Genomic DNA, 27,085 nt, shown 5'->3' with positions numbered 1-27,085 from the left:
GCAAGTTCAAGAAGCAACTTGAGCTTCTCATTGTGCAGATGAAGAGACTGAGACCCAGAGAAGGGAAGTCAAGTCAATAAGCAATCCTTAAGCACTTACTATGTGCCAGGCGGATAGTTAGATGGAGAAGTAGATAGTGTGCCAGCCTTGAAGTCAGGGATATTTGAGTTCAAACTTGACTTGACTCTTACTAGCTGTGTGACCCTGTACAAATCACTTTATGTCTATTTGCTTCAACTTCCTCAACTGTGAAATGGGGATAACAATAGCACCCATCTCCTGGGAGTATGAGTATCACATGAGACAATATTTGTAATTTGTAATAAGTACAGTACCTGTAGAAATAGAAATGCTAGTTGCGATTATTATTTTTTCATTATAATATGTTTTCTCTGACATCACAGCATGCTTTCTCCTTGAGAGAACCAAGTGCCCTAGTCTAATTATAAGAATCTGAGGGGAGTGTCATGAATTCTACTACTGCAAAGAAGACAGTGGTATGCCTATTTCTGCATGGTCTAGGTATTCCTAATGTCTTTCTAAAATCTGAGTGTCTTTTAAAATGATAACATCTCCTAGAAATCACTTGCATCATGTAACAGATGGGCAGACTGAGGCTGAAGTGCAGTGACTTGCTCTGGATTATAGAGATTCTAAACCACCTTCTATCAGATTGGAATATTCTCTGACTCCAGCTCCAATGTTTCAATAAACGAATAAATATCTATTAATATGTGCCAGGGACATTAATGTAATGAACACAAAGACAAAAATGAAGTAGTCCCTACCTCAGAGAACTTAAATTCTATTTTTTTTGAGGGCATCAGGGTTAAGTGACTTGCCTGAGATCATAATTGCTAATAAGTATGTGAGGTCAAATTTGAACTCAGGTTTCTGACTCCAGAACTACATCCACTGAGGCACTTAACCATCCCTTACAACATACTCTTTTTAAAATGGCTTGGAGTGGAAAGTGTTTCAATCAAACTTGGTCCCATCATGGAAGAAAGTATATATGGCAGGAGACCATCTTATTAGCTATATATAACCAACACTAAAATAATGTGCTTTAGGTTCTTGTAATTTATATTCAGGGTAGCCAGGAAGGTCAGTGAAGCTGTGTAATCCTTTTGTGTTTGCAGTGTGTCAAGGGGAACATAATTATTCTTGGCAGATCCCACCTTACTTATGGGTCTTCCATATCTCCCAAAGGCACAGAAAGTAATTAAAATCAGGGGACCCATGAGAAGAGTTTGAAATCCCCCAGAAACATTCATTATAGATTTTTAAGTTGAGTTTTATGCAATTCACTAGCAGCATTTTTAAAAACGAGGGAAATCATTTCACAAGTATGAGAGATTAAAAATAATGGCTGAATCAATCTGGCCCTCTAATGAATTGGAAATGTGCAAAAAGCCATTTTATGGTAAAAGCTTGATCATTACAACTGTCGTTTGGGATGGAAAAAAAAAAGAAAGGTGGAGGATACTATGCGTGGAGGAGATAGGAGTCTGCTGTCAAAAAGACAGAGTGCACACAGTCCATTGATAGCTATCAGCCTTTGCTGGGAGAATGTTCCTGTCTTCGCATTTTGTAACTTTCTGAATAAACTCTTAATCAATTGGAAATCTTTCTCGTGTAAGTGCTTCCATATATTGCTCACGTAAATGAGAATGTGGGGGGAGAAAAGATACCAGAGGGAATAGAACGTTGGATTGGGAGTTAAAATATTGCCTTAGATTTTAGCTGTGTCATACAGTTCACTTCACCTGTTTTACCTCAGTTTCCCCATTTGTAAAGTGGAGGTGATAACAGTAGTTTTATCAGGATTCTGTGAGGATCATATGAGATAACATATAAAATGCTTTGCAAATCTTAAAGATCAGGTTAACAACAGATCCAAAAGAGAATTCATTAACTTTTTCCCTAAGTTACCCCTAGCTCTACCTTCCCCATTATTGATCAGGATCCTCCATCAGGTCACAAGCTAGGAGTCATTCTGGATTCCTCACTCTATCACACCCCAGTATCCAAGCAATCGCCAATTTCACCTACACAGCATCTCTTGAATACGCCCCCTTCTCTCTTCGGACAAAGCCATTCCTCTAGTACAGATCCCCATCACCTCACACCTGGACTATTTTGGTCTCCTTGCTTCAAGTCTCTCCTCATTCCAATCCATCTTCCATCCAGCTCCTAACATGAGTTTCTTAAAGTCTAAGTCCAATTATGTCATCCCCTATTTAATAAACTGCAGTGGTTGTTCCCCAGTATCTCTAGGATCAAATATAAAATCTCTGCAATTCAAAAACCTTCCTATCAACACCTTCTTCCACTTTTCCAATCTTCTCACACCTTATTCCTTGATCCATATTCTCTGATCCAGTGGCCTCCTGGTTATTCCAGAAATCCAAGACTTCCTATCTTGATTCTGAGCATTTTCTCTGGCTGTCTCCCATTCCTGGAATGCTCTCCCTTCTCATCTCCACCTACTGGCTTCCTTTAAATCCCACCTAAAATTCCACCTTCTACAGGAAGCCTTTTCCAACTCTTCTTAATTCTAGTGCCTTCCCAGATTTCAGAAAAACCTGGAAAGACTTACATGAACTGATGTTGAGTTAAGTGAGCAGAACTAGAACTTTGTACAAGGTAACAGCATCATTGTATGATTAAATTGAATAGACTTTGCTCTTCTCGGGAACACAACGATTTAAGACAATTCTATGACAGAAAATGCTAAACACATCCAGAGAAAGAACTATAACATAGCATGCTATTTTCACTTTTTTATTGTTTTTTTCTCTTTCACATGACTAATGTGGGAATTTGATTGTGCATGTATAACTTATATCAGACTGATTGCCATCTTGGAAAGGGGAAAGGAGAGGAAGAAAGAAAACAATTGAAATTCAAAACCTTACAAAAATGAATGTAAAAAACTAAAAAATAAAAACAAAAAAAAATTCACTGCCTTCTTTCTGATAAATATTTCCTATTTATCCTATATTGAGCTCACTTTGATTACATTTGGTTTCCCCAATAAACTCCTTGAGTACAAGCACTATTTTTACTTTTCTTTGTATCTATAGCACAGTGCCTGACACACAGTAGGCACTTTATTAACTTTTACTGATCAGAGAGAGAAGGTAACACCCCAGATCACACAGCTAATTACAGGCAGAGCTGGGATGTGAATCTGGGTCTTGAGCCACAGGTTCATAGATTGAGAGCACAAAGACACCTTAGAGGTCAATGACTCATATCCCTATGATTTAGGCTGTTAAGTGGTACAATAAGTTGAGATTAGGAAGACCTGAATTCAAATTCTGCCTCAGACACTTCCTAGATGTGTGGCCTTAGGAAAGTCATTTAATCTCTTAGCCACAGTTTCTTCATCTGTAAAGTGAGTGGGCTGGATCCCTTTCCAACCTGTTCTTTAAATCTATTCTCCTAAAGGCAGATAAATGGTGCTCTGGATAGAACATTGGCTCTGGAGTTCAAATCTAGCTTTAGATACTTTATACTTTTAGCTGCATGACCCTGGGCAAGTCACTTAACTCTAATTGCCTCAAACAAAAAAAAATCTATTCTCCTATCAAGCCTACTGTCACACAGTCAATAGGCCTTCCTACTTACTCCAAATGCTATGCACTTCCCACAGTATTATGATGCTTCCCTTGTCTGTGATCATATCCACGTTCACTTTATACCTGTTCTTTCACTCCTTCCTTCTCCAGATTTTTGAATATAATTGCTGTGTGACCAGGGCCAGGCTCTGAAGCTAGAAACTGGATACCATCTTTTCCTAATGCTAGTGAAATCACAGATTGTTCTCTTGCTCATATGTTTTCCTACATTCTGTTTTAGTTTCTATAGAAAACAGCTCAGTGCTGTGAATTACTGATCACAATTAGAATCCTATAATCTCAGAGTTAGCAAGGCTCAACCCTGAGGCATCTAGCCCAACTCATACCTGAATATGAATCCTCTCTATGATATGCCCAATAAATGGTCATCCAATCACACCTCGAAGACCTTCGGAGAGGGAGAACCCAGTAACTCCCAAGACAACTCTGTTCCACTTGTTATTGTTGTTAAGTCATTGATTAATCACATCTGACTCTTCGTTACTCCATTTGGGGTTTTCTTGACAAAGATAATGAAGTGATTTTGCCATTTCTTTCTCCAGCTCATTTTATAGATGAGGAAACTCCAGCAAGTTCAAATTTTATGCTAATACCAGAGTTCAGGGAACACATCAGGTAGTCACTGTTAATCGTTTTGTTTTCTGGGATTCTTTTTGAGCATTGCTGAGTTTCAGAGTTGGGAAGGAACTCAGAAATGATCCTGAACAATTCATCCTAAAACAAAAATTCCCTCTACAAGGTTTGAAATCAGGAAAATAAGTCTTCCTGACTCCAGACCCAGGACTCTATTCATTGTGTCACTCAGGTGCCCACTCTGTAAAATGGAGTGGACACAGAATTGACCACTTTTACTCAAGATTTTAAAATCCTTATTCATCAAATATAGAGCTAAAGGAGTTGAAAATTATCTCAATTAATTATTATGTGTTTCACCTGTTTTCTCTTCCTCGGAGAGTTAGCTTGGTGTAGTGAATACAGTCAGAAAAACCTGAATTCAAATTTGACTTCAGATATTTACTAACTGTGTATCTCTGGATAAGTCACTTAAATTCAATGTCTCAGGTTCCTCATCTATTAAGTGGGTATGATAATAAAACTACCTTCTGTGTTGCTGTAGGGCTTAGATGAGATATTTATAAAGGACTTTGCAAATCTCAAAGTGCTATGTTAATGTTATTATTAATGTTGTTGTTATAGCTGGAAGGGACCTCAGAGCTCATTTTTTATACAATCCTCTCATTTTTGGATCAGAAACTGAGATTGAGGAGGTTAAGTTTGACTTGCCCAAGATCCCACAGCAAAGAGATAGCAGACGCAAGGGATTTCAACCCAGGTCCTTTGGGCCCTTTTCCATTATTCCATATTAACCCTTTCTATCATGTTTCTCTCTCTAATATTAGATCTTCTTGGAGTGAACTTAGCCCCAGGATATTGCCCCCAGGGCTGGGAGAAAGAATGAATTCGGGTGTCAGGAAAGCACATTCATCTCCAATTCAATAACAAAGTCTCTGGGACCACAGGTGATGAGCAGACTCATATTTCTTCAGGGGCCCTAGTAATATCTCCACCAGATGGCATCTGATAAAATACGGCTTCTTGGGGCGTTAGCAAACCCATTATGACAGGAAATAGAAACTATGGCATTGCCCATCACCCCTGGCTTAATAAAATCTCTCCTTAATATGAGATCTTGATAAATGATTAAGAATATAACCTTGGGAGTTATCGCTCGGCAGGCTGGAGGGGGCTGCTAATAAACTCCAGAGGAGAAAAATCACTTCATCAGATTCCTATCGACAGCGAGGTTGAACAAGCAATATGATGTTCTTCATTTTTGTGATCAAAGAGCTGGATAAACACTCTGTAATCTGCAGAGGTAGCTATATATAAGAAAGAGTAATTACTTGCTACCCTAGCACCAGGGTTAAGGAAACTCAGAAGGCAGCGGCTGTTATTAGTTTTGTTTGGGGGGGGGGATGCTTTCTGAGGATTTCTGAATCTCAGCATCCTTCTAAGAGGGAACCTCAGAGGTGATCCTGGCCAACTTATCCCAGAACACAAATTCCCTCTACTAGATCCCTGAAATTGGTCATTCAGAACCTTTATCCAATGCCTCTGATAAAGAGGCACTTTATCCTACTCTCCAAGACAGTCCACTTTACTTTTAGAGAGTTTTCAGGATGAAGACAGTCTTCCCTACATTGGGCTGAAATCTGCACCTCTCCAATTTCTATCCACTGATCCTTGTATGCTTTTTGGGACCAAGGTAGAGAGATGCAATGGAAACACTAACAATACTACAGTCAGAAGCCTTGAAATCAAGGCTTTCAAATACTGTATCATTTACTTTCTTTTTTTTTATTTAATTAATAACTTTGTATTGACAGAATCCATGCCAGGATAATTTTTTGTATCATTTACTTTCAAAAGAACAGCAAGATGCACAGAGTTAGAATATCCACTCCAAATGTTCAGAGGGACTATTTGTGTCTGACCTGTGGCAGAGCATTCTGAGCATACTCTCTCAGTCAGTAAATTAGCATTTATTAAGCATCCACTATGTAGCGTGTTGGAAATACAAAAAGATAGTCTTGTCCTCAAGGAGCTTACAATCCACTGGGGGGAACAACCCGCAAACAAATATGGACAAACGATTTATCTACAGAAGAAATAGAAGACAATTAAACAAATATGGACAAATGATTTATCTACAGAAGAAATAGAATACAATTAAACAAATATGGACAAACGCTTTATCTACAGGAGAAATGAAAGACAAATATGGACAAACGATTTATCTACAGGAGAAATGGAAGACAAACAAATATGGATAAATGATTTATCTACAGGAGAAATGGAAAAAAATTAACAGCGGAAAGGCACTGTGGTGAAGAGGGGCTGGAAAAGGCTTTCTGTAGAAAAGAAATTTTTAGCTGGGGACTTTAAGGAACCTGAGATTTGGAGATGAGGAGGAAGAACATCTCAGGCATGGAGGACAGCCAGAGAAAACACTCTGTTATAGATAAGGAAACTGAAGTTCAGAGAGGAGAAATTCCTTTCCTAAGGTCACATAGATTATGAGTGGTGAAGCTGGCTCTCTTACTCTGATTCCAATAACAGACAAATAGATTTAGAACTGAAAAGGACCTTGGATTCAAAAATGTCAGACTGCAAAACTTCTGAATGAGCCTGAACTGGATTAAAATGGAATTGGGAAATGTTTCACAAAATTAATAAAAGTACAATAAAACAGAAAATGTGAATTTTTGGTTACCTCAGTTCACATCTGGCCTTTTCCATTTGAGTTGGATACCACTGGATTCTAATCTATCTCATTTTACAATTGGAGATATTAAGACCCCCAGAATCACTTAATCAGTGACTTGCCATGGTCCCATGGATAGTGTCAGAGGTAAGATTTAAACCCAGGTCTTACTTTGATCCAGTGTGTTTTCCACTGTACAAGGTTGCCTTCCTTCGACTTTAAAGTGCTAATATTTCCATCTACAAGAGTCACCAGCACTGTCATTGGTTCTATGAGGCTTCATAGTTCAAAGGAAATTTCAGAAGATCAATAACCAAAGGTTAATTTTGTAAGGAACACAAATGTGTGTGGATATGGTAGAAATTTCTCTGGAGTGGGAATCCAAAGTTTGGGGTCTGAATCTGGATTCTGTGTAACCCTGGGTGAGCAAACTATTTCTCTCAGGTTTTGGACAAATTTCTTGGGTGTCCCCAACCATTTTTTCTTCTTCTATAAGATGAGGGGTCCCCCAATTCTAAACCTCCATATTCTGTTTATGAAAGAACTTTTAAAAATACTGGCTCTAACAATAACTGTGTGATCTTGGGTAATTCCATTTGAACTCAGTTTCCTCTTCTGAAAAATGAGGAGGTTGAGTTAGGACTATAGACCTGGACCTGGACAAGGGACCTCTTCAGAGACCATTTAGTTAGACCTCATCATTTCATACATCAAGAAACAGAGCAATGAGATTAAGCAATTTTGTGCAAGTCATATTGGTAATAAATGACAAAGAGAGATCCTCTGTCTCCAGAGTCAGTGGGGTCTTTCCTTTGTACCATAAACTCTAAGAATCTTTCTCAATCTCAAGCAATGGTGCTATAATACCAGTTTTTGTTTCCCCTCTATGACAATATCACAATCCTTGGAAATGTATGCTCTGAACCTTTTTATCCTAGGCATAAAGAATAATAAATAGAATAATAAAATAATAAAAACAATAAAATTAATAATAACATATCCTTAGAAGAAAGTATCTCCCTTCACTCTCTCGTAGGCTCTGTGCTCATTTCCCTTTCCCCTTTTTACTACATCCTACCTTACCATCTCTTCCAACCCAGACCCCAAGTCACCAACTCACCTTCTGCAGGAGTTCAATTTCCCGCTGCTTCGCGTTGAGAACGGCCAGGGCTTGCTCATGCTCTAATTCCAACTGTTGCCGCCGTTCTGCGGCCTCTCGCATATGCTGTTGGAAGGGAGAGAACGAAAATGAGAGAGGACATAGTTCAGAATCCCTGAGGTTTGGAGCTGGAGGCAGGGATGCTGGGGAGCACGAGTTAGCTCCCAGAGTCTGACTCAACAGGGAACATTCAGTCTAGCTTTGGAGGCGGTGAAAACAGATGGGTGTTTCCACCACGGCTGTCCTCCTGAGCAATGTGGGGGATGGAGGTGGGGATGGTGGGAAATCTGCCCCGCCTTCATCTCCCATGGGGAGGCTTGCCTGAGCCTGGGAGATCTCTTCTGATGGGAAGCTCCCATGACAAACGTTCCCTCTCCCTTCTGTCTCGTGACTCAAGAAAAAGTCACAAACCTGTCCTCAACTCCCTCATTTCCAGTTTCTTCTTTTAAATCTTTTTTTTCTTCTTTTGAGTTTTTCTTTGTAACATAAAGAATAGGAAAAGTCTTTTAATTTCAGGTTTGGATAGTTGCTGCTCTGATTGTGTCACTTTCCCAACTCCAAAAATCCCAATGTCTCTCCTTTAACTTCTGAATAAAGGGCAGAATTCTTTGCCTTATAGTCACAGCCCTTCCTCTAGTGGGTAAGAAATATTGGACATTCTGTTCCTTGGCATAAGTTGAACTCGATGACTTTTGAGATTTTCTCCAATTCTGACACTCTGGGATTTACATTTAGGTCAAGTGCAATTTGGTTCCAAAATACCTTTCCAGCCCTCTCTCTCCCTTCACCCTACAAATGGACCGGAGATTAAAAAACAGCAACAACAACAGCAACAAAAATAGTACCTGAGTTCATCTTCCACGGTGGGACTTCAATGTGTATACAGATAAGAAAATAAATCATGATGGAGTTTTTGTTGTAGACTAGTGACTTTATCGATGCAGGGGACCCTCAGTTTAGAAATATTTTCTATCAAAACAAGTCAATAACTATTCTGAAAATGGAATCTTAAAAGAGTCGAGGGGACAAAAAATGCAAAATAATTTCAAGAGGGAAAACCACTCCAACTTCCAAGAGTGATAGGAAATTTCTCCTGTGGTGACCCATCGAGCTCTGCTTTGAAGAGAACTGGCGATTCTAAGGGAATATGTATCGGTCAGAGCGTACCAACTGGACAGAAAGATGAAGGCAGGAAGAAGACTTTCTGTATTCTTAAGTATCCTTAAGACTTTCAGGGCTATGGAAGCATGTGTGTAAGTGTATGTGTATTGGGTGTGTATGTTTATCTCCCTAACTAACCTCAAAATTCTCTGTAAATTAGGGCCAGGTTTTCTACTTCTTCTTTCCCCACAATCAATTAAGAAGCATTTTTAAGTGTCTCATATGGGAAAGATAATGTGTATACAAATGCAAGAAGCTTACATTCTACTAGGGGGAGATAGGTATTAGTAGTAGTGTTATTAGTATTAAGTGAAGAGCATCTTATAGGCTGATACATTTAGAGTTAAAAGCTAATGGCCTTACAGACCAGGGAGTCCACTCCTTCTCATGCTACAGATGATAAAATTGAGGCACAGAGAAACTAAGTGACTTTTCCAGGATCTCACAGAGTATAAGACAACCATGATTTTTTGATTGCAAATCTAGCACCCTTCCCACTAGTGAATCACTTGTCATTTAATTTCTTAATACCTCCAACCAATTTTCTAAGACTTGAAGTTGAAGGAAAGACAAAGATTTGTAGGAGTAGAGGAAGTTCTTGCCAGGAATTCTCTACATTAAAGATCAGAGTTGCAGGCCCTATAAAAATCTCTATCTCTATAATTTAATTTGTAGACTTGATTTCATTTGAACATCATAATGTCCTTTGTGGGTAGGTCCTGCAAGTATTATGAACCCTGTTTTACAGATGAGGAAGACTGAGGCTTTCAAAGTTAAATAACTTTCAGAAGGCTACTTAATTATTAAATATCAGAGACATGTCTTCTTGAATCTAAATCACTATCTTCAACTACATAATTTTGATACATTCTAATAACAAAGTAGAACATGACATTATGCATACACTAATTATAATAATAGAACAGCATCTCTATGAAGACTAATAAATTGAAGTAATAGAGAACAATGCACCCTATTTAAGGTATTGATTTTGGGTTGGGCAGAGTTAAACTTTAAATTAAAAAAAAATAGGTAGCCATATGTTGCCTGTTTTCAGAGTCACATGGAAAACATCTCCCACTAAAATATTCTTCCCATCGCATATATTGGTATTTTTACAATGAGGTTATTACTTAGTTGTTTCTTCCATGATTTTTAATCTTCTGAATGCAAATACCAATGATAGAAGAAACATCTTATACTTTCCAGGCTATGGCTTCCATGAACCTCATAGAGATAAAGTCACTGTAGAATTGTGACCCAGAATATGGGTCACTACAGAAATAAGATGGAACAACTTTCAAGGATACCGAAAGTTCTGGAATGACATTTCTAAGTTAATTTCTCCATGGACTTTTTCCAGGTAGGAAGTTGAACAATTTCACCATTTTGTTTTCACCATCCAAAGAACTTCTGCCTCATCTGTTTGTTTTAATAAATAAAGTCCTGAACATAGTTTGGTATACTACTTGGAAAACTTGCATATGCTTTGTATCTCCTCGTGGTGACTATTCATGCTTAATTTCTTTCTCTTTTTTAAACCCAACAACCTTTGGATCCCCTCTACCATGTGCAGACATGGATAGCGTGAAGCTATGAAAGCAGAAGCTGTAATTACCGCCACACTCAGCAGCAGGCAGGTGGTAGTTTCCCTAGTGCTATGAGAGTTCTCACATGGACTCCTGATAGCAGGAATATGAATTTCTGAAACAGAGAGATCCTCAAACCAGGTCAAAATAGACAGTATAAGTGTAAGAACATATAATACTGTCCCCTAATTAAAAGAGAAAGCACTTTAGGAATTGAAAGAATTACCTCCCCCCCCAAAAAAAAGAATTACCCTCATTTAGTTTCTATTAGTCTTAAAACATCTATGAGGGAGTTTAGTTTTCTGTCAACATGAATTTATCATGTTAGACAGATAGACTCATAGAGCATTTATTAAGCACTCAATATATACCTGATACTTTACTAAGTTCCAGTTATACAAATACAAGATTGTCCCTATTCTCAAGGAGACTACATTCTAATGGAGGCAGATAGTGCAGGGGGGAGGAGATGCATGAAAGGCAAGGAAGCAGAGATATCCAGAGGAAAAGCAGAGCAAAGATCACTTACTGTGTGCAAGGCACTGGGCCAAGTGGTGGCGATACAAAAGGAGGGAAAACAAGTCAAGTTCCACTGAATCCCACAGGATATTGAAAGTATAAGAACAAAGACTTGGTTCTTCAAACTTGCCTTCCTAAAAGCACTATACCCACGAATTTTGGTTTGCTGTCTCGCTGAGTTTCAGCAAATCAGGTTTAAATTTTCTTAAAATTTTTAGTTGAAATACATTTTCAGTTACTAAAATTTAAATTAAAAGGACAGATGAGAAAGGCATGGCAGGCAGGAGGATAAGTAGGAGGAGTGTTATGGTTACAAGGAAAGAACCCTGATTTGGGGTCAGATGATGTGGTTTAAAGCTCAGCTATGCTTCTTTCAGCCTGACTTTAATTAGTTCCCAAATTAGTTTCCAAATCTGGGCATCTATATCTTGTTCATCTATAAAATAACAATATTAGATTTGATCAACTTTAAATTTCCTTCCAGCAGCTAGGTAGTACCATAGTGTATAGAACACTTATCTTAATAAATTCAAATATGACCTCAGAAACTTCCTAGTTGTGTGACCCTGGGCAAGTCACATAACCATGTTTGCCTCAGTTTTCTCATCTATAAAATGAGCTGGAAAAGGAAATAACAAACACTCCAGTATCTTTGTCGATAAAATCCTAAATGGAATCATGAAGAGTTGAACATGATTGAAACAATCAAGTTTCCTTCCAGTCCTAAATTTATAGTCCTGAGAACTATAAAAAAAAGAATTCTAATTATTGAATTTGAAAACATTATTAAAAACCATTGGATTCTTCCAAAGCGCAACAAGTGATTCAGAAGCAATAGAAATTGATTTTTCTTTCCTCTAAGTCCTCATCTATATGATGGGGGCTTGATTATTATTATTATTATTATTATTATTATTATTATTATTATTATTATTTTGCTTTGCCCCAATGGCATCCCAGTCAGAGCTGATGACTCTGTTAGAATCTGGAGTCTGGAGCTTCAGAAAGAATTATTTGTCTCATGTTCCAAAAAATCTCCAGGAGGTCTATGCTTGCACCTGGCACGTTCACACATTTGGACTGTTTAGTTAAATGTTTAAATGAATTGGCATTAGAAGAAAAAAAAAAGGTTTTCGCCTCCCCTTCAGCCACCATAGTTTGGTGCAACAATTATACAGCTGTTTAATTACACAATTATTCTAGCTAATTTTTGTGCTTCTGTTTATTTTAGAAATGGGCAATGCAAAATGCAGCCTGGTAATCTTTATTTAGCTCTGGGAAGGAAGTTATTAGCTAGTGGCGGAAACTTGCTCCTTTACAAGGTTTCATTATCAACATTAACTAAATATGGAAACAATTGGTCTAGACGTGCATATGTTGCAAGATTCTGGCTTGGGACCATCAAAGGGCAATGGAGAAGCGAGATTTGGAGTGGGACATGATAGATGGGAGGTTTGCTTCTGGGGTCCTCTCAAATAGGGTCAGAGAGTAGAGAAATATGGCAAGATTTCAGTCAATAAACACTTATTAATTGCTGATTACATGTCAGGCAACATGTAAGTACTAGGCTAAATTCTGAGGATACAAAGAAAGGCAAAAAATTAATAATGATCCCTGTCCTTGAGTAGTATACGATCTAATTAGGGAGACAAGATGTAAATAATGATAAAAGAGACTTTTTACACTCAATAAAATAGGTCAGAATGAAGGTAATGTCTACAATAAAAATAAGAAAAATATGCCCCTCGTGGAACAAATTGGATGATGTGAAGCAAATTACAGTAGAGATACTATATCAGGTACTATTTTTAACATCGCCTTACTCTCTGACTCTTCAAAACATGAAATGCACAGGGAATTTTTTTTTCTATCAACAGCCATTTTTAAGCACCTACTAAGCACCCAAACAGTTCAAATGGGTGAATATGCCAGGTGCAAAGATAGACCTCTTCGAGATTTTTTGGGAATAAATGGCAAATAATTCTCTCTGCTTCTTGAGACTTCAGATTCAGCAATTCCATGAGGCAAGGTGAAAAAGAAGAAAAAAGCACTGTGCTAAGCACAACAAGAGGCAAAAGAGAATTCTTCCCCTCAAGGAGCTCATAATTTATTAAGTGCTTACAGAGATGTAGAGGTAGTAAGACTTTAAAAATCACCTAATTCATCTCGTCTTTTCATTTTACAAATAAGGGGAGTGGACCTTAGGGAAATTAAGTGTCTCATCAATGGAGATAAAGGACCAGAGAAAGGATTCAAATCAAGTCTTTTTGGTACCGAATTCATCACTCTTGTCAAGGTACTTACTATATACTTCCCTTGCAGGGCTGTCCATGAGAATTGAGATTTGAGTTGAAAGAGAACTTAGTAGTCAGTATAACTTCTTCATTTCACAGATGAGGAAACTGAGTGTCTAGAAAGGGAGGATGCCATAGGAGATAGTGCACTGGCATCAGGGACTATGGACAAACTGTCTAACCCACTGAGTCTCAGTTCTCTCATCTAGAGTGTTACTAAGTAGAATTAGTTAATACTTGCAATCCTGACTCATATAATTGTGGTAAGGCTGAAATGAAATTATGTAGCTCATTTTAAGTGTTTTGTAAACTAAAGTGCCATATAATGTCAGGATGCCCAAGCTCATCCAGGTGGGAGAGTTAGGATTCGAAACTAGGGTCAGACCTCAGTTTCTGGGATCTCAAGTACTTTCCACGACACCATGCTGCTCCCCAAAAGCATAGCATTAATCCTCACCCTTCTGGGAAGTCTTCCTTGACTATATATTTATCTCCAAAGTATAACATTTATTATCTGACTCTCCAATTCCATCACTTGGTCATATATTCTTTGGTAACCTGTCTTGTCTGTCTTCCCAAGTTGGGAAGGCAATTTGTGAGGGCAGTTACCGTGTCTATTTTTCTTGGAGTATTCCAACGTGCTCAAATAGAAGTGAGTAGTACATTTTTACCTTAAGGGAACTTGAGGATCTCTCTAGGCTTACTCTGACTTTATCATGGTACCAATAGAAGACCTAATAATGGCTGACATTATAGATATAGATATAGATATAGATATAGATATAGATATAGATATAGATATAGATATAGATATAGATATATAGATATACCTTGTAAGTCTTAACATGCTATATATCAATATTATATATATAAACTTTGCGATTCTTAAAATGATATATAAATATTATATATATATATGCATTGCAAGTCTTAAAATGCTATAGATAGCTCTCTCTATATGTATATATGTACTACATATACATGTACATATGTAAAGCTATAGATGGATGATAACTAGCTAGCTAGATTGATAGATGACAGATGTTTGATAGATTGATAGATACATGATAGATAGATAGATGATAGATGATAGAGTATTTTGAGAATTGCAAAACACTTGATATCTACAAGTTTTCTTTGACCCTCAGGGCAAGTCTATAAGGTAAAGATTACAGGTATATAGTATGTGTGTGTATGTGAAGGAGAGAGAGTGAGAGAGAAAAAGAGAGAGAGAGAAAGCATTTTGAGAATTGCAAAAAACTTGGTTTGATCCTCAAGGTAACTCTATAAGATAAGGATTACAGGTATATGATAGGTTGGAGAGAGACAGACAGAGACACAGAGAGAGACAGAGACTGAGACATAGAGACACACAGAGACAGACAGAGACAGATAGAAGACTGAGAGAGTGACAAAGAGAGAGAGAGAGAACATTTTGAGAATTGCAAAACAGTTGATCTTTATAAATTTTGCTTGACCCTCAAGGCAACTCTATAAGGTAAGGATTACAGGTATAGCATACCCATTTTAAAGGTGAAAAAACAAATTTAGATTTATAATTATTACTCACATAATAATAATTCATATTAATTTAAAATTTAATTATTTATAGGAACTTATGAATATTATCTCATTTAATCCTCACAATAGTCCTGTTAAGTAAGTGCCAAAAATTATTTCCATTATCCAGCTGAGGAGACTGAGGCTCAGTGATTTGCTGGATAGTTGGTACCAATAGTGGATTTTAACAAAGATCTCATCTAATTCCACATTCAGCACTTAATAGATGGAAAGAAATTGCTTGACAGAAATATACACACGTCCAAAAGGTTTGCTTAATGTCTGGGTAAGAGAAGACTTAGTGGGCACAAGGTGGCTATCTTTCAACGCTTGATGGTCTGTCATAATGAAGGATGAGATTTGTCCTGCTGGGTCACAAAGGGCAGAACTACAAGCTATGGGGGGAAGGTGCAGAGAGGCAGAGTTAAACTGGATAGGAAGAAAAGCTTCCTAATAATTAGAGCTGTCCAAAAGAGTAATGGGCTGCCGCAGGAAGGAACGGGCACTTCCTGCTCCACAGGTCTTAACTAGAGACTGGATGATGCCTTGTTCCATCTAGAAAAGGAAGCAGAATATAGTACATGATTCCTTGAATTCATAGTCAATTCGATGTGGTTTCAAATCCACCTTAGATAGTTATTAATTATGTGACCCTAGCCAAGTCACACATGCTAATCTATGAGCAGGGATGATTTTGGGCAACAGACCGAGAAACCAATTTAAGAAGGAATAAGTCAACTTAAAACTTTACTTAGAGATGATAGGAGGAAGAATGATAGTGAAGAGTCTTGGCTCAGAAGTCAGAGAATAGGGGTTAAAATCTTGTCATTGATATTCGCCACCCGTAAAACCTTGGTAAAGGCAGTTTCCTCCTCCCAAAAATGAAGGAGCTGGATAATATAGGAGATGGCCACAGAGGTAGCCTGCAGCTCTAGAACATATAATCTTATAGCTTTTCTGAGTCTGTTTTCTTTTTTTTTAAACGAGGAAGTGGGACTAGAGGCATCTGAAATCTTTTACCCTCAGTGGTTTCATTGTATTATCAAACTACTTTTTTTACTCTATTAAAAAATAAAAATGAAGACAAACAAAAACTCCAAAACAATACTCTATGTCTATAAAAATAAAAGTGAGTTGATTTTTCCTTTGTCATTTCCATTTCAAGGCTTTAGGCTTTAATAAGGAGTTTGGAAATGCTTGTCTATTCCTACCACCAAGATACATCTTAACTTGCCTCTTACTTTTTCGATTAGTTTTAGATAAACTAATTTAAAAACCAGACCTTGATGCCTAGTGCTACCCACCAGCAGCATGAACTCTCAAAATAAATACAAAAAGTATTATTCCCATTTTTCAGATGAAAAAAATTGAGGTTCAGAGAAATTCAGTGATTTCTCCAGAATTATTTAGCTAGTAAATATCACAGGATTTTGTATAGTTTTTTTAAAGCAGGAGTCTCTATCTAGATACCAAATTGAATAGTTTTCTATTACAGCATTCTGCCTATTTTGAAAAATGAGAGCAAAAGACCTCATTTGTGAGCATGTGAGTCTGTGTACACATGTATGTGTGCGGGTATGTTGGAGAGGAGGAAGGGCATCTTGCAATGGAGAACAAGAGATGAGAGGGAAGTTGAGGAATAAGGTGGGAAATAAGAGTTCACACAGAAGCTGATTAGAGCCATTCCTTGTGCCAATGGGAACAGCTGTTAACTGTTCTTCCTGACAACATTGACAGGCAGTAATTAAAAACCTTGTTAGTGGTGAAGGAGACCTACACTTGCTGAGAAAAGAAAAAGGAGCGATCTTCTTGTTCCTCTAGTTTGGACATGAGCAGATTGCTGACACGGCGTCTCCAGATGGTCCTCAGAATGGCCCTTGAACTAGGGTGTGGTAGCTGGGCTGACAGCATGTTACATGGCACAGCTGAGCAATCACTGGGGCTTGGAGTCAGAGGACTTGGGTTCATATTATGACTCTGTCACTTACATAGGACTTATGTCCCATGTCTCTGTCTAGGAGTTAGTTACTTCCCTGGAAAATGAGAAGGTTGGACTAGAAGTCTTCAAAGGTCTCTTTCAGGCCTCAATTTATGATTCAGTGATTGGCCAGGGGAACTGGAAGCCAATTCAATGTGCTTCCAAGACCGACATATAGTGGGTGCTTGTTAATTGATTATATGGACTTTGTGTCTGTGGCACCAGGTGCTCTGGAGTCAGGAATTGAGTTCAAATCCAGTTAGCTATATGAGTCTGGGCAAGTCACTTCACACTCCTTGCCTCAGTTTCCTCATCAGTAAAATGAGCTGGAGAAGAAAATGGCAAAAATGTTCTAGTGTCTTTATCAAGAAAACCCCAAATGGGGTCACAAAGAGTTAGACATGACTGAAACTCTTCAACAACTCCAACAAACAATAGCAATGGAATATCAGCGCCTTAAGAGTTAGTGCTCTTGGTCATGAAGGAGTTAAGATATTGACTATATAATATCTGAGAAGGGTAAAACCAGAAGAAGGCTGCCACAGTAACAGAGGAGAGCTAGAAAAACATTCTTGTCTTCAGAGCATTAGCTAAACCTGGAATATTCTCCCTCTCCCTCTCCCCCTACTCATCCTTTACAACTCAACCTAAATTCTGCCTCCTCCGGGAAGAATCCCTTCCCAAGTTCCTCATTTGGTAAAGATCTTTACTTTCTCTCTCAGAGATTCACACTGAATTAATCTTTGGATCTCTCTAATGTATAATGATAATAATAATAATAATAATAATTAGCATTTATATAGCAACTTAAGTTTTGCAAAGTACTTTACACATATCTTATTTGAGTCTCACAGCAATCCTGCAAAGTAAGCTCTATTGTTATACCCATTTTAAAGATGAGGAAACTATGGCACACAGAGATGATGTGACTTATTTGGGTCTACAAAGCTAATAAGTGTCTGAGGTAGGATTTGAATTACGACAGAGTCTGGCACACAGTAAGTACTTAACAAAAGCTTGTTGATCAATAGAACTCGAGTCTTCTTGAATTCTAGTAGCTATCTCGAATTTATCCAGGAAATGTCTTGTTCCTACATAAGTGTTTGCCTGCTGGTTCCTCAATTAGACTGTGAGTTCCTTCAGAAAAGAAATTGATTTCCCCTCTTTTTATTACCCCAGTACTTAGCACAGTTCCTGACAATAGTGGATGCTTACAAATGGTTATTGATGTAATTTGGCTTGCCCAAACTCATCATATATTTTTTTTTATATTTTTCTGATATGGGATCTTATACTATTACTAGTCTAGTAAATTAACTTTCTATGTTTCTCGATCATTCATTTTACAAGTACTCGGTGTTTAAGAAATATCAGTTACACACTTTATCCTTCACTCAACTCCCTAAATTATTTTCCTGAAGTGTAGATGTGACCATGTCACTCTCATATTCTATAACCTCTGATGGCTCCCTATTACCTCTACAATCAAATACAAACTCTGCTGTTTGGTATTTGAAACTCTTTACAATCAGACTGAAAAATCTCTTTTCACAGACATGTTTTTTTTTTAAATAACATATTAGTATCCTTAACACATGCTATAATTCTGCATCTCTCTCTTTCTCCCCTTTTCGTGTGTGTGTGTGTGTGTGTGTGTGTGTGTGTGTGTGTGTGTGTGTGTGTGTGTATGTTGATGGTCCTAAGTGAGAGAAATTCAGCTTTCCAGACTCTGGCACCAGGTGCTCTGGTCTTTGTAACACAGATTTAGAATTAGAGAATGCTTTAGAACTCAATGAGTGCAACTTCCTCATTTTATTTCATTCAAATACAAAATGCTTCCTAACTTTGCCTCCTCCTACCTTTCCAGGCTTCTTATATTTTACTCCCCAATAGGTTCTCTTGAAACCAGAGACCCTGGCCTCCTGGCTATTCCACAAAGACTCTTCATCTGTCAGCTCTATGGATTTGCTCTGGCTCCTCCTTTGCTCCAACTACTGGCTTCCTTCCTTCTTCTGAGTCCTGATTAAAATCCTAACAACTACAGGACATCTTCCCCAATCCCTCTTAATCCCAGTGTCTTCCCTCTGTTAATGATTTCCTCTTTAGTTGAGATAGAGTTTATTTGTACACATTTGTTTGTTTCTTCTCTCCTCTGCTAGACTGTGAGCTCCTTGAGGGCAGGGACAGCTGGGTGGCTGTGGTAGTTCTGGGCCTGAGTTCAAATCTGATGACACTGAGGTAAATTACTTAATCTTGTTTACCTCAGTTTCCTCAACTGTAAAATGAAATGGAAATGGAAAAATACTCTGCGCCCTTTACCTAGATTCCAAATGGGATCACAAATAGTTAGGATATGATTAAAATGAGTAAATAAGAATATACAGTCAGGAAATGAATGAAGAGAATGAAGAGAAGAAGAAAATGAAGAGAAAGAGGGAAGAAGGAGATAAAGACAAAGAAAGGGACATGGAGAAGAAGAAAGAGAAAAAAGAAAGGCAGAGAGAAGAAAGACAACCAAAAGAGAAAGAAGTACTTAGCATAGTGTTTGGAATCTGCTAGGTCTTAATAAATGTTTATTTATCGACTGGTTTTACATTTTAAGGATGATTATTCTTGTCCTTTTTCTCTGTATATGAACTTCATCCCCTTCTCAAGTTCCTGATTTTATAAATGAATAAAACAGGATCACAAAAAATTTCTTGAATACATCTTGGATCTCACTATCATGAGCAGTAAAGGGAGAAGAGGGCCTGCTTCCAAGAAGCTTCCCATATTATTCCTCCCTGTCCCTCATTTGGTCTCAGTTTCCTCAGGTGACCTTTTAGAAGTAAATCTCCTATTTTCTCCCTTTTCTTTCTCTCTCTCTCTCTGCAGCAAGGAGAGTTTGGGGAAGAGGAACTAAAAAGCCCCAGCGTCCTTTCAGCAACTGGGTTCTCACAAAACTCCACATATCCCTTTTTAAACCGTTTTCCTGATCCTAAAGGCAGAGACATGTCCTGTAAAGCGGATTCGATTGTTTTCACCGGAGGAGGATTTCACATCTAGAAAGCGCTCCACGCACCACAAAGCAGGAAAGCCCATCAAGAAAGCTTTGCCAGTGGCAGGATGTATTTTTAAAAGAGATATTTATAGTTGGATGCCGACATTAACATTGCCTCTTAAGTAGCCTTACTCGGGTTAGAGTCTTGTTTCCAGGAGATAAGGAGGCCGTGACAATGAATGAATGAGCCGGCTTGCAGGAGCCCGCCCCCTCTTCCCCCCACCCCCCAAACCCGGACTGAGAGGATCAGAGGATTGGTTCTGTGGCCCCGAGCCTTCCCAGCCAGAAAATGGGGGTTCAGCAAAAAGTTGTTTCTCCTAAGAGGGTAAGCTACAACCCTCAGGAGTCAGCACCCAATTTATCAGAGCCACTTTAACAAGTTCGGTTTTGACGAATTTAGAATCTGGTATGAATCACAGAAAGAAAGAAAAAAGCCAAAGCTTTTGTTAGCTTTTGTTCTCTTTCTCCTTCCCTCTCTCCCTCCTTCCTCTGTTTTTTTTTCCTTTCTCTACCTCCTTTTTCTTTCTCTCTTTTTTCTTCTTTCAACTTCTTTTTCTTTCTCTATCTCCCCTTTCTTTCCTTTGGTTTTCTTTTTTCTTTCTGCCTCTTCTTTTTCTCCTTCTCCCTTTTTTCCTTCTTTATCTCCATTTTCCTCTTTCTCTTCCTTTTCTTTCTCTTTCGATTTTGTTCTTTTTGCTTCTTTTTCTTTCTCTAACTTCTCTTTCTTGTTTTTTTTTCTTTCTGCCTATCTTCCTTCTCTTTCTCCATCTCCCTTTTTTCCCCATTTATCTCCATTTGCTCCTCTTTCTCTCCCCTTTTCCTCTTTTGATTTTTCCTCTTATTTCTGCTTCTCCCTTTTCCTTTTCTCAATCTCCCCTTTCTTTCTCTTTTGGCTGTCTTTCTTCTTTCTGCCTCTCTTTTTTCTCTTTCTTCATGTCTCTTTCTTTCTCTTTATCTCCATCTTCCCTCTTTCGCTTCATTTTCTTTCTCTTTTGTTTTTTTTTCTTTTTGCTTCTACCTTTTCTTTCTCTCTTTTTTTTTTCTTTTGATTTTCTTTCTTCCTCTCTTTCTCCATCTTCCTTTTCTTTTTCTTTCTCTTTATCTTAAATTTTCCCTCTTTCTCTTCCTTTTTCTCTTTTTTTCCTTATTTCTGCTTCCCCCTTTTCTTTCTATCTCCCCTTTCTTTCTCTTTTGATTTTCTTTCTTCTTTCTGTCTGTTCTTTCTCTTTGTCCATCTCCCTTTTTTTTCTTTATCTCCATCTCTCTCTTCTTTCTCTTCCTTTTTTTCTCTTTTGTTTTTTTTTCTTCTTTCTGCTTCTCCCTTTTCTTTTTCTCTTTTGGCTGTCTTTCTTCTTTCTGCTTTTCTTATTTCCCTTCCTCCATCTTCCTATTTTTTTCTTTCTCTTTCTCTCCATTTTTTTCTTATTTCTGTTTTTCCTTTTCTTTCTCTTTCTCTCCTCTTTCTTCCTCTTTTGGGTCCCTGTCCTCAGATTGTTTATAATCTAATGAGGAAAACAACTTGTAATTAGATAGGTACATGCAAGGTATACATAAGATTATATGGAAGGCAAATTTTTGAAGAAGAGGCTCTAGCATCTGAAGGATCTAAGGTAGGATTTAAATTCAAATTTAAATGCTACTCGCATTTCATCCTGGTGCCCTGCTGCCTCTCTGGTTAAAATTTCACCTAAGCTAGAGCAGTATACCCCACTTCAAAGCTCTCTGCTAGAGCCCAGAATCCTAAAAAGAATCAGTCTGCCTTGAACCAAGAAGCAGGATTATTTTTTGAAGGCACTATTTTTAACTTGTGGCTCAAAACCCCACAGTGGCTCCCTACTTTTACTGTATCAAATCTAACCACTTCAGCCTAACATTTCTATCCTTTATCCCCATGGTGTTGTGGGAAAAACAGTAGATTTGAAGTTAGATGATATGAGTCCAAATCCTGTTTCTGTCACTTACTATGTGATCTTAGACAAGTCCCTTAACTCTGGGAGAGGTGTCTCAGTTTCTTCATCTGATAAAATTACAGAATTGAATCAAACCATAGTCTCATAGATTAAGTGTCAGAAGGCATCTTAAAGGTCATCTAGTCCAATGTGCTAATGAAGAAACTGAGGTCCAGAAGAAAATTGAGTAGGACATAAAGTGGAATGGGAGAAAATGAACCAAGTCTTCTGAATTCTCTATCCTGGGCGCTTCCAAATTCTAAATCTGTGACATGATTTATTCCCTGCTATTTCCCAATGTGATCTTTGTTCTGTAGTCAAGTCATTCTCAGAATTCCCTGAACAAATCTTCCATGTTCATGCCCACTGCTTATAAGCTGTCCCTCTAGCTGGAATGTTCTCACCCATCTCTCTGAGAGTTGGTCTATCACTGGCTCCCTATTACCTCCAAAATAAAATACAAAGGCTCTTGGCATTTAGAGCTCTTCACAAATTGGCCACCTTTCCAATCTTCTTATATTTTCCTCTCTTCCATACATCCTACCAGCCAGCCAGCCCAACAAAGTTATTCATCATTCCTTGAACAGGACTCTTCATCTCTTTTCTCTATGGTTTTACACCTGCCATGTCCCATACCTAGCATGTCCTCCCACATCACATTCACGATGTCTCTCTAATGATGCAATCATCTCACATCCATCAAGTGTTTGACTTGTTTAGAAATAACACTGTTCTTAATTGTACTTGCTGCATAAGGGAACCGGGTTTGAAATCTATCTCAAATGCTTATTGACTGTGTGGTCCTGTGACAGTCCCTTCATCTTGCAATCCTTTTCTCAGCTGGATACCATCTTCTGCCTGAATGTCTCTATTTCCCCTTCACCTCTTGGAACTTCCAGCAGCTCCCAAGGTTTCACCTCAAGTGACTTTTTCTGATTTTTCCAGTTGTCCCCTCCCTCCTCCACAACTTTTTATAAAATGAATTAATATCCCATATTTATTTATCTGAGAAAATGTTGTATACCGTCCAGGAGAGTGTAAGCTCCTTGAGGGCAGAAATCACTTTACTTTTGTCTTTCTATGCCCAGAACCTTGGTCCATAGCAAGTACTTATTAATGCTTGTTGGCTGACTGTATGCATGTTATTCCCCCACCCATCTCCCACAGTAGAATGTAAGATCTTTGGGTTTTTTTTAATTTGGCGCTTTTGTTCTCTGTACCTAGCACAATGTTAAATGGTTATCAATTGGTTGGTTGTTTGATTGATTGAGTGGTTTGTAAAATAGAATAATGGTACTTGCACTTCCCACCTCACAGAGCTATTGTTAGGAAAATGCTTTGAAAAATCTGAAATGCTCTAGAAAGATAAAATAATTATTTTCACTGGCATTATTACCATTTGTTCTTTACAACTGCCCTTTTTAGTAGATGAGAAAGATCTGTTGATATCCATTTAATGAGAATTAAATGGGAAAGAAGATGAGGAAACTGATGGGAAGAAAGAGCCTCTTAGTAAGTTAGGGAAAGAGGGCATCCAATTTTCTAAGAAAGCTGATTTTTTCAATATGGAAAAGGAGACTGGAACTTGAAAGACCAGTGAAGAAGGGGATTCATATTTCTCTTGCCCAAATCACAAGTCAGAGAGAAATGTTAAGGAAATCCATCACTGTTTGGCAATGCACATCGGATGCTCACCCTACCCCTGGCCACCCCTCACAGAGGAGCCCAGCTGACATTCTGAGAACAAAACTATCTAAACTGGTGGTATCTCTTATTAAAAAAAAACTTTATATGTGTGTAATGAAACCTCCAAAGTAATACATTTCCTGTTTTGCAAGATTGTCTGAACTGCTAGATAAGTCCACCCAATATTCTCATTAGATCAGTCAATCCCTGCACACTGTTCCTATCAGCTGTCATGCAGCAGAGAATACTGTCAGGGACTTCTGGGGGAACACAGGAAATGAATTTGAAAACATTAATTAGACTAGAAAACTCTGGTGGAGGCTGTTTGATTCCTTGATAAACCATTGTGACCTGTCATATTACAGAGGCAGGAGAGACCAAGAGAGGAGTCAGAGTAACAAAGTAAATTAAGATGATAGGATCATCATAACGCAGAACAAGTGCTGGAGGGACCAGCTCATCCCTCCCTTTTATTTAGAGGGACTTGCTCAAAGTCTACAGCTCTAGGAACCATAATGTGTCTGTAGAATTGAGTCCAGGGTATTTTATACTGGAAACTGACAAATTGTGCCAGATGTCAGCATTTCCATTGGTCTTGAGGACCCTTTCCTCCTGCTTAAGATCCTTGAATGATGGTGCCTTTGCTATGTTAAATACTTAATGAAACACAGAGACATTTTTGTTCACGTTAGCAAAATCAACTAAACTTCACATTAGCAGTCACCTTTTCTTTCTGTCTGGGGTGTGCTAGTTGAAGAAGGAAATCGATCAGAGTATTTATTAGTTCCTTAAGGACAAGGATCCTTTCTTCTTTGTCTTTTCTTTCCATCACCTAATCAAGCACAATATAATTAGCGCTAGCATTTATGTGGTGCTTTAATATTTGTAAAACATTTCACCTATGTTAGAAATAGGTGATACCGGACATAGGATCCTGGGCCTGGAATCAGGGAGACTGAAGTTCAAATCCAGTCTCAGACACTTACTACCTGAATGATCTTGGCCAAATCACTTAAGAAAATGCCTCAGTTTCCTCAACTGTAAAATGGGGATAATTAACAGCATTGACCTCCAGGGTTGTTGTGACAATCAAATAAAATAATATTTGTAAAGTGCTTAGCATATTGCTTGGGATATACTAATTATTCCCTATTCCTCTTAAATACAATTTGATCTTCAAAACAAGTCATTGAGTGAGGTAGTTGCCATTATTATCCTCATCTTAAAATGAGGAAAATGAGGCAGAAAGAAGTTCAGTGAATTTCCCTGGTTCTAAGGGAGAGTTCAACCTCAGGTCTCCCCTTTTATAAGTCCAGAGTGCTATCCACTATACCCCTTAGTTATCTCCTTAGGGTGTGGATCTGTGATTTCAATGGGATAGGGATTTAAAGATGAGAAAATTCTCTTTTCCAATGTAAGTTGGCACCTTTTTCTGGATCTTGTACTTTAAAGAATGGCCTGCGGCACAAAGACATTGAAGGACTGGCCCAGGGTCACAAAACTCATACGTGGTGGGGATAGAACCTGGATCCTGATCTTCTTGGCTCTGAGGCCAACTCTCTATCCATGGTCCCTTTTACATAATTCCTGACATGTAATACATGTTCAATAAATGCTCGTTGAGATAGACCGAATTACTGTAAGCCAAGTACCTCTAAATGGTAAATAAATGGTAGAGGGGTCTTCTTAATTTTTTGTCTGCTGGCCACCCCAAATAAATATTTTAGTCAGACAAAAAAAATTCTTGGAGAAATGGATCAGTGGTCAAAGGATATGATCAAACAATTCTCCAGTGAGGAATTACATAAGCTACTGACAACCATAAAAAGATCCAACTGTTATTTAAAAGCCTGTCATTATTTTTTAATTATAGAAACTTTCTTTACAATAATATGTAGTAATTATACTTTTAAATAAAAACTAACCACACAGCCCCACAAAACCAATTCAACACATCTGTTCTGAAGTATCCTTTCCTTTGCCTCAGGGGAAAAAAGATAGATTAGTCTTCTATTCAGAATAAAGCCAATGAGAATGAATGACTTCTAAAAGTGCAGAAAGATTTTTGGATCTCAAAATTATTTTTAAGGGCCAATCCACTATAAGTTACATTTTCTCCTAAATTAGATAATTATCCTTTTGAACACAGACCACTTCTCCCAAAGCCACATCCCAGAGTTTGCAGACATGATCCCACACTATACCATTCCTTTGGATCTGAAGCTGGGATTTGATTGGGATTTTACATTTGTTCACTTGGTTTGGAGGCTTTTCTAAGGATCAACAGTCTTTCTAGGAGAAGTTTCTGATCTCATTGTTACCACTAACAAGAATATTTACATTGAAAGTGATGAGAATCCCTAAAGGATTTTTATCATTGATTTTTCTCTGGAAGATGTAGAAAAATGTATTAGAAAGGCAGTCTGGTGATAGAATAATTATTGTATTAGGAATCATAGGATGAAAGATCTAAAACGGGAAGATTGCTTAAAGATTATCATGTTCAAGTTTTCTGGTTTTTCTGAGCCTCGGGGAATTTCAATGACTTCCCCAAGATGACATGGGTAGGTAAGTAGCAGAACTGGGGTTCAAATTCAGGTCTTTTAACTCCAAATGCAGAGCTTGGTAATGCATTATACTTCCCTGACACCACTCAGAAGTCTTGGGTATCAGTTGCAGCTCTGATACTTAGATGCTGTGTGATCTTGAAAAAGTCACTCAGTTTCTTCATCTGTTAAATACCATTTTTATTAGCAATTTCACAAGGTTTTTTGGGGGGAGAAAAGTTTTGCAACCTCTGAAAGTGCTACAGAAATGGGACCTGGCATTATTAGTAGATAGGATCATCTGGAGAAGATGAAGACTATTTAGTGGAAAATTCATTAGGCTATTTTTTTTTGACTCTATTCTGGACTCAATTTAGGGTAGGAACATTTGGAAAGATTACAATGGTAGGAGAAGGCCAAGTTATGAAGGGTTTTGAATGACAAACAAAGGATTTTATATTTGAAGGAGTTTAGTTTATCTAGTAAGGGTCACCCCTTTAGGAAAATCACTCTAGTGGTTGAATGGAGAATAGACTGGAGTAGGGAGAGGCTTGTAGCAGGTAGACTCACCAACAGATGGTGAGGAGATGAGGGCCAGCAATGGAGTAGTGGCAATGTCGGAGGAGAAAAAGGGATGTATCTGAGGCATGTACAAAGGCAAAATTGAAAGGCCTTGGCAGCAGACTGGATAT

At 38.0% G+C, this 27,085-nt stretch overlaps 1 protein-coding gene across 7 annotated transcripts in view; it reads right to left on the bottom strand.

Annotated features, from left to right (window-relative positions):
* The window catches only part of RIMBP2 (RIMS binding protein 2), a 494,357-nt gene that overhangs the window by 105,854 nt on the left and 361,418 nt on the right, over positions 1 to 27,085 (bottom strand). For all 7 annotated transcript variants that reach the window (XM_051972604.1, XM_051972603.1, XM_051972606.1 and 4 more), the window contains exon 10: positions 8,033 to 8,137. In XM_051972604.1, the coding sequence (XP_051828564.1) occupies positions 8,033 to 8,137 (105 nt within the window). The remainder of the gene's footprint in view (positions 1 to 8,032; positions 8,138 to 27,085) is intronic.

Source organism: Antechinus flavipes, chromosome 1 (assembly GCF_016432865.1).
Source record: "Antechinus flavipes isolate AdamAnt ecotype Samford, QLD, Australia chromosome 1, AdamAnt_v2, whole genome shotgun sequence".
Lineage (NCBI taxonomy): Eukaryota > Metazoa > Chordata > Mammalia > Dasyuromorphia > Dasyuridae > Antechinus > Antechinus flavipes.
Note: the sequence above shows the minus strand (reverse complement) of the source record. Positions and strands in the feature narration are given on the sequence as shown.